The sequence below is a fragment of the Lottia gigantea genome (genome assembly GCF_000327385.1).
Source record: "Lottia gigantea unplaced genomic scaffold LOTGIsca_74, whole genome shotgun sequence".
NCBI classification, from domain to species: Eukaryota; Metazoa; Mollusca; class Gastropoda; family Lottiidae; genus Lottia; species Lottia gigantea.
The window spans coordinates 95,324-104,569 of record NW_008710478.1 but is presented as its reverse complement, the minus strand read 5'-3'; the positions used below and the strand labels follow the sequence as shown (position 1 = coordinate 104,569).

General features: G+C 34.7%; 1 protein-coding gene across 1 annotated transcript; it reads right to left on the bottom strand.

The window, feature by feature from the left end:
• Nucleotides 1-1,184: 1,184 nt before the first annotated feature.
• On the bottom strand, nt 1,185-3,628 carry LOTGIDRAFT_168300 (hypothetical protein; the record flags this gene model as incomplete). Its single annotated transcript, XM_009066187.1, has 2 exons — nt 1,185-1,313; nt 3,263-3,628. The coding sequence occupies 2 exons, from the start codon at nt 3,626-3,628 to the stop codon at nt 1,185-1,187; spliced, it is 495 nt and encodes a 164-aa protein (XP_009064435.1).
• Nucleotides 3,629-9,246: the final 5,618 nt, after the last annotated feature.

The window sequence follows — 9,246 nt, the reverse complement described above, 5'->3', positions numbered from 1 at the left end:
TTGTTTGTAAACAAATATCTGGACAGTGAAAGGATGAATAAATGAATGAATTAAAAATAAACAAACTATAAAATAAATATTTGTTATCTTTTGCCAATATTAAAAGGGTAGAGATCACTTCACCTGATGATGACAATGTAAATTGTTGAAACGTTGTATATAATAAAACTCAAAAGTACTGTACCATATAAACTGATGTTGACAATGTAAAGTTTTGAAATATTGTGTACTATAAAACTCAGGAGTAGGATACTCAGTACTATAAAAATGTATTCTGTTATTTAAGTATCTGATATAATGGCCCAAAGAATATATGAATAATTGCCCAGTCAATTAGATTGCTAACAATGTTGCAAGTAGGATAATGCCTAAATTGCCCTAATTGCACACTTCACTGCATGACTGGTCTTCAACTAACTAATTAGGGGCTAATGATGTAAAGATGGATAATAGCATAAATGAAAGAATGAACAAATGAATAAATAAACAAATTAATCAATGATCAAATATATGAATGAATGAATGAATAAATGAACAAATGAATGAATGAACGAATTTAAAAATTCAACCAAAATGTGAGCTAATGAAGTCAGCTGTCCGTAACACCTTGTTTTATCATTCAACCATAGAAAACAATGATTAGTCATCTAGAGGTATTTAAAGTAAAGAAAGAAACAGGGATGGTGAGAGACAAGACAGATGATTTCAGTGTATCAACTGCTTTCGTCAGGTGACTTTATTTTGCCTGCTCTGCCCTCGATTAGCAAGACATCACCGGGATCCCAGGAAGGAGCAAAAAATATAGAGGAAATGGAAAATATCAGTTGAGGGTCAAGGGGATCACAGGCTCCCATGTGAGATACAGGGTTAGGTCTAACCATTTTAAGATTCTTTGGAAGTCATTTCCCATACAGAAATCTTTTTATCCGTTAAACCAAATTTTTAAAAGTTTTATTTGAAAATAGAAAAATACCACTGGCAAGAAAAATAGAGGAATTCCTCTAAAAAAGAGGGTTTCTTCCGAGGAAAATTTCATTTTTTAATAGAAAGTCAAAGAAAATTATTAATTCTTTGAAAATTAAGAATTGAACTAGATACCAAAAAAACAATTCAGCATATTACTAGGGACACTGATGATGGGCAGCTGGGCAAAATAAATACACCGTCCTTGGTCAATATAATATCTATTTATAAAACACACTCAATATGACAATGTCTGGCTCTTCATATATACAAGAATAGATAATATCTATGTTGTCAATAGTCAACACTAAGATGGCCAAAATACAGTTTTCATAATCAACCAAAACTGTCTGAAAATGGTACAAAATGTCACATTGTAATTATGTGTATGATAATCCTTGACTCTTCTTGTAACAACGAAGTATGTCATTAGCCCCATGATAATATCAGACACTTCTGTTGTATATTTTTATGGAATATATCTAAAGCCAAAAGTACAATATTCAGAATGAATTTGCCACCAATGCCTGAAAAAGCCTCAAAATGGCTCACTGTATACTAAACAGTCATTTTAGTAACTTGTAGGATCATAAACAGAAAAAAACATCAATAAAAAAGGACCTGACTTAAAAAATAAGTACTATCTGCCCAAGGTGATCAATTTTTTTTATTACTTTTGAATCCAGCCATCTTTCTATGTCCAAACTACTCTGCCTTTGGGCAACTAATCATTTCACAGATGAACATGGTCATAATTTTCTACAATTTTCCGAGTTAATATGTGACAAAAAGCTAACATAACTAATAATGAATCTTAGTTAATTCTATCATACTTATTTAATTTGATATAATGTGATCTCAAAGATGAGAATCATTTAAAATATGACTATATAAATAAACAAACCCAGTACTAAAAATCCTAATGGGAAAACAAAACCCGAAACACCAAAAATATATTGGCGAAACATTGGTAGCAGCTAATGAACTTTTTACGTGTGGTGTATATCAATCATTTGACACCACACCTCCTAAATTTCACAAACTCCCTAAAACTGTACCCAGTGACCCTTAGATCTGGCCAGGTAAATAATAATAGGTTATCTCATTATCTGTTAATAAACAAAAGAAAGGGCATCCATTGTCAACAAATCCAGGGTCAAATGAGGACATTGTTATTTTACAACTAACTTGGATTTAACTTGTGGAATTTTTTTTCAATTAATCATCATATAAAATTTACAAAAGGGAAATTTTTAAAAATATTTTGTGAAAGTATCTGAGTGATATTGATAGAATCAAATGAAATTCAGTGGTACATGGTATGTTAGATGATGATGAGACTAGGCTCATAAAAGCACTAACCTGTAACCAGCCCAATGTGCCAAGGGAGGCAGCTGCATTTGCATGAGGGGCAATAGCTGATAGAGACTGATTTGAGCTTCGAATTGAGCATTTGTTCGAATATATTTCTAGGGGGGCACCTGAACCTCCCCTAGTTACGGGACTGGTCAACATCCCCAGTTCTCCTGCATTAAAAATTCGAAACACTTATTGCAACAATGAAGTGTATGCCTACAAGCAACGATAGTATACTTCAAAAATTGAAATCTTTACAGCGAGGTGCAACAAGATAAGATACAGTGTCTGGTGCAGTGTGTGAAATATTGATACAGAAGAGAATACATGAATGAGTTCGAATGCGATGCAGAAACGACTGGCATCTGCGAATTTCTTCCGTGACCATAATCTGTCACAATACAATATGTATCTCGATATAAGGCTAACACTACACTGTGCATCGCTTAATTGGTTAATAGATCACTCTATCTTTCAACTTTCAATCATTTTTTTCTACTGTATATATAGATAGCAATAAAATAAAGTGGTAATTTATTGTCAATACGTTGATAAAAGATTCATAGATATGTTCACAAAGTGAATATTTCATGCACTTCTAAAGATGAAATTATACATTATGTTCATGATTTGAACAATTGATGTATTTGAATGACATTTAGTTATGTGTGTATACATGTTTTTCTAGTATGACTGTTATGTTAAGTATTGATAAATGATCATGCAATTCGATACCAGTATCGTAACATGTGGTGTGCCTATCAAACTGTGTTCAATTATGCATTCCATGATATAACATGCCAGCATGAAGAGGCACTGTACTTCATCTTTCGCACCTTTACACCTAGCTGCTAGACGACTGAGTGCCATGGGTTCAAATCCTCCACGCTGATGCCACAGTGTTTCCGAAAGAAACTTTTATTTATCATTTTTCGATACTCACCTCTGTGGAAGGTAGATGTACCACCCCAGTACTTCTTCTCTTCTCCCTCAATTTTCTTTTATCTTTGGGTAGCTTCCCTTTATGCAGATGATTAGGGCGAGTCCTTTTGTCTTTCATCCTGTTGGCTGCCCCACGGGTGGGGGAATCATGTTCAGTTTGTACCAGGCTCAAACTGGCACAATTATTTTCTTTCTCATGGTCCCCATTCTGTTCCCTCGCCTCCCTCTCACACTGATCGCTACCCTCCCTCTCAGCAGATCTATGTATCATACCTCGACCCCTATGGGTTCGAATCCGATTTCGTTTGGCTTGATTTTCGAAATCTTCCATATCCAAACTCTCTTGACTGACTGAACTCGACGCCATGTTTGAGTCTAAACAATCCAATTTGTTGTGACTTGTAGAAATTGTCTGTGGGAATATTCACAAGTACATAATGTCGTAAAGTCAGAATAAACGGGAGAAACCTCTCATAATCCTTGTATATCACACATTACGGCTTCCACGACATGACAGTATAGACATACACTGGGTAAATAAGACTTAAAACCGTGAGTAAGGTAATGAATTTCTACCTTGCCTCGTTTTCACGTATCAACTACCTGTTTTTAAATGACATTACGTCACGATTTCTGGCACGTTACTCATATCCCACCGTTACACTCCGTTACACACGTAACAACAGTCTTTATCAACCCAATATACCACAGTACAAAATATATAATGCCCAACACATCGATAATTCGTCCAGATCAATCGCTATATTAACATAATTTACTGACCAGTCAGTGAATATACGGGGCAATATCAATAGCTTGACGGGCAATATGAGTCGCTAACCGGGCAATATCAAGTCAAGCTGTCAGTATGACCAGGAGTATTGTTAACAATGTATTATAATGTCATAAAGACGTGTATATCTCACAGCCAAAAGTAAACGCACGTGTTTTAATTTGCACTGTGAAATACTTGAAATACCAGAGGCGGGGGAGACGATTTTTCTCTGTCTCGTGAAATTCCGCGCCACTTGTTCAGAATAAATTATAATGATTTTCTGGTCACGAGGATAAAAACACGTCAATTTTTAAATGTTGGCACGTGACATTTACAACTTTTTAACATGAGGCGATTTATTGGGTATTGATAAGGCTTATTGTTGAATTTTAATTTGAACATTCAAATCATTATTATAAGAAGGTGTGAATAGTACTTTGTTATGATATAGTTCAGTTCGGGTTGAAAGCCCACTTTACAGGAGACAATGACAAAGGCTATTATCGCAAAAAGGAATGTGCAAATGATTGCAAAATGAAATAATGGAGTTTTAAGTCCTACATTTCTGCACCATGTGAGCTAATGAAGACGGGCAACGCCATGCAGGGTGCAATGACGGAAATTTTGCCAGGACAGACGCATTAGTCTGCTCTTTTTCGATTTCCAACTGTCGAGGGATCTTTAACTTGCCCAGCCTGTAGCACACAGTTATACTGTCCCATCCGAACGACTAGACGCTTTTTCCATGGCAGGCCCTCTTACCTGCATCACTGATGCAAATGATTGCACAAAGATTGTTACATTGTTGCACAGAATAGTAGGAGTAAATTGTGAAATAAAAATTTTCATTATCCAAAATTACTTCATATCTTTTAGACCTATTTAAGTAGGTTAGGACAAAAAAATATTATGGATTTAAAAAAAATCGATCTAATCTAAATAAAGATTATGCATTATACACTAAATCACGTGCACGTAGGCTAATAAGTTTTAATTTGTGCAATTTTTAATTTCCAAATTAAGATGTTGTTTTCCTCATAATATGTATTCCATATTATGGATTATTATTTAGATATTTCTTAAAACAGGCTATTTAACCTCAAAACACAAACACATCAAGTCGGTCCATTAATCCTGCAAGTTTTCATATCTTTAAACAATTATAACTATTAATTACATGCTATGAATAACCAGCACGTGTTAGAAATTAAAATAAAATCTATATTTTAAAGGAATACTACCTCTTAGAATGAACATACAATTTAAAGTCTCAAACTTGGTTTGATGGATTGTTACTTAGTTTTATGTATTTAATGGATTATAAAAGGATCCTGTTGTATAGTTATGACACCAGGTAAGCCCACTGATGAACAAAGACTCACTTTGACCAAGTTTAAAATTTTGACTTTGGAAAGATTATAAATTGCGAATACTTATTTGTAACATTTTTGAAAATTGGCTTTGCTGATGTAGATCCAGTGGCGGAGCCAAAGTAGGCTGTCTCCTCTGACTCCCCCCCCCCCTCCCCTTATCAAGATTAAGCGTTTTTAAATAATTACTTAGTTTTATGAATTTTCCAATTTTCCAGATTTTACAGGGATTCTGTTGTAACTTTATGACACCAGGTAAGTTCACTGATGAATATATACTCATATTGACCATTCTTGAGAACTTCAATTTAATGTTCATTCTAAGACGTATTATCACTTTAAGTTTGCGTCAATTCGGTAAGAGTTGTACACCCCCACCCCCTTATTCAATTTCTAATTTTAATCCACGAGTAAAATAATGTGCATAGGCTAGTTAGAAAATACGTCATTGTTGTTTTTTTTTATCTCCACGTGTTCACCTCCTTTTGAAAATCAAATACTGCAAGCGATTTCGAAGTAAGTGTTGAATCTGGACACGTGACGGATTGGGCTACCATTTGGATTTATTTTTAAAAATTGTCTTATGTAAAATGTTTGAATTACACTGATTTTGGGATCTTGAAATCCTGAAATTCACCTGCCCTAATATAAAAGGACTTCGCCTATAAAATATAATTCATTATTCTCCTGACAGATCTCATTATCGGCTACCTGTATCACCTTTCAGCTTGGTAACAGGACTTTCTATCCGTCTTTAGTTGAATGAAGACCTAACTTCGCATATTACACTGTCGTTATTGACAAGCAATATACCACCTGTTTCAGTCTAAGTTATTTTCACGATATCAGGCTTTCAATTCACTGTGCCAAGCCTCAGTGGCGTCGCCACCAATCACTGGGTGAGGAGTAAAGTATATAATGGTAACAGAATTGCCCCGCCAATCCAGCCTTATTATTCGGGCTATATCCAGTGGCAGCCTCCGGAGACGGGCTAATTGGTGGGGTGGGGGACAACTGTCGAGACTAAATTCACAGTGCCAATCCTCTGCGGAGGTGTCATAGTCTCAAACCTGACATAGAGCGTCTCTGAGGGTTCTCACGAGAACACTTTCGAATAATTGAATTGATATTGATGAGCCATCGTACCCTTCAAGAATAAAACAAGACGAGTTTAGGGATACAGAATATATTTAATTACATGGGTAAATTGTGTTGTACAATCCTATCAAGTTTAGTTCTTTTCATTTTTTCGGCAATCAAGGTTCCATTTCCCGAGTCTCTGACATATCAACCAGGTCAATTCCGTCTCCTTCGATAACCAGGCACAAAATACAGCACAAATACGCTGCAAAAACAACATCAACTCTCCACTGAAAATATTAAGTTAAATCATCGGAGTCCACAAAGTCTTACACAGTTATTTCCCTTTTAAGAATTCTCAACAAGGGAGGTAATTATTCAATAAGGGCGATTACTCCACTGTTTCAACCAAGACAAAGTGTAAATTAGATTAAATGGATATAAGTGATGGTAATCACAGATATAGTTTTAGGCAATTAACTAGGTTTAACAAAGACAAAAGACAAGTTACCCTTAGAGTTCTCCCCCTTTCCTACAAGGGAAGTAACTCTTGTCAATCCAACTTGATAAAGCAAGACAGGGCAACATATTAAGACACAACAAGGCAGAATCTACTTTACAGAGACTTAATACAAGATTTATATATGAAACATCTTTAAATATTTCAAATTAGCAAAGAATTGCTATATAACCAATATTCAAAGCCGCTTCATTAAGACATTTGGGTTTCCACAAAATTTTGCTTTGGTTCGAACCGCTCTTAAGGATTTTTAAGTCTCAAAAAAGGACGATCAATAACAAATGGTCATCTCTAACGAGCTAGTCCTTAGCTGAAACAGGACAAAGTGGACAGAAAGAAAGCTATGTCCATTAAAATAATGCAAAGTTTCCTCTTAAATTTGTGGAAACCCAGATATAAATCAGGATGTACATTTGCATATGGGGAAAGTTGTATTTCTAATAAACCCCTTATGCAAATAACATAAAGATTTTATCTGAAGGACAAGACTGACTGAGCTGCCAAGAGTAGACTACAAATATAGATTTCCAAATCATAATCCATACATTGGTTTCATTTTTAACTCATCAAGAGTTAAAGTTCTTGGTTTTTTGACAGCTCAGCCTTACATTTAACATAAAACACAGAAAAAATAATATGACCTTGAACTTTGAAGATGTGGAGTTATCCTTCCTTGGAAATCTTAGAAATATCCTAGTTTTGTAAGTTATTGCTCTACAATGCCTTAAGAAATTCATTTCAGGATATTTCCAGAAAATGCATCTTCATTAATGAGGATATTGCATCTTTTGAATATTTTGGTCAAATGCTTCACATGACTAGTATACAATATATTGCTTATAATTCAACACAATTCACATCAAAAGTATCTCACACTGACAAAATTTACATTTTTTGAAGAATTTAACACCCTGTTATGACATCATTTTCAAAATATCTGTTTGTCTTCCAAATCTTCAAAGTTCAAGGTCATTATAATTCAGTTCAAGGTCATAGTTTATCCGTTAAAAATCGACGTTCAATAAGCCTCTAATCCAACATGTCACTAGAGGGGGCGTGTCAATCAGCGTCAAGCAGGGTACAAGGTATTGCTGGTACACAGAAGCACCAAGTCACCCGAACGAACACTGACTGCAGCAGCAGATATTCAGCGTCAAGACAACAATGTAAACCTCCAGATATTTTCAAAATTTCACAGATTTGAGATACGTTTTTCAGCCCTTAAGACAAAATTTTCTGAATCAATTCAAGAAAATAACCCCTAGGTTGAAACCATACTGTTATTTTGTCAGTTCATGGATTTTGTATTTGGATAAAAATTTGCGTTCTTATTAACAATGAGCTTCCTAATATCTCACATCGATACTCCGAAAACTCATCTGACATTACAAACACCCAGAAAAGATTGACCAACATTTCTCAAATCTGCCAAAAATTGAAAAAATATGTCAGTTATAAACAAGCAATGGTGCAGGAAGGTAGAAGACCAAGTTAAAAGGATGCAAGCCTTGGATCCAACATGTCATCCAAGGTGGCTCAAACTAACGTCAACTTTCATTAGGGTCAGCACATTCAACAATGTTGTAGGTCAAAGATAATTATGCACATGCAGAACTCTTATAAGAACAGTCCATTATATCATCAAAGGTAAAACAAATAGCTGTAATATAGTGCTCACTATAGCAAGGTTAGAAAGTTTCCACTTGTACTTCCCTCAAAACTTGTATTTTCTGCATGAACATTATTATCTTTGACAGATCATTCATCAACATATAAAACACTTCAATGAAGAACATATTTTTGGCAAAATGGATTTAAGTATTAGTTTAGCATGGAACATGACCAAATAAGGGAATGCACCATTTAAAAAATTAACATTGATGTTAGTATGTGTTTTGGCCATAATTTCTATTTGACATTAAGTATTGCAACTGATGCAAACTTTCCTCTCAGTCAGCACCAATCAAACAACATTTCATGTTTATAACCTGTTCACTTGAATTAGCCAATTATTGGCAAGTGCAGAAAATTTAAAATTCAAATCTGACAACCTTAACATCCAATCATCAAATTGAAGCTACTTAGTTGGTGATTTGTAACCATTGATTTGATTGGATACCGAAAATACTCATTTGAGACAAAATTGATATCTTGAGATCTGGAAATTTCCGAGAAATTTCAAACAAGCGTCATTAACCTTCAGACGGACATATGACCTTGACAGTTTTGACAAGGTCAAA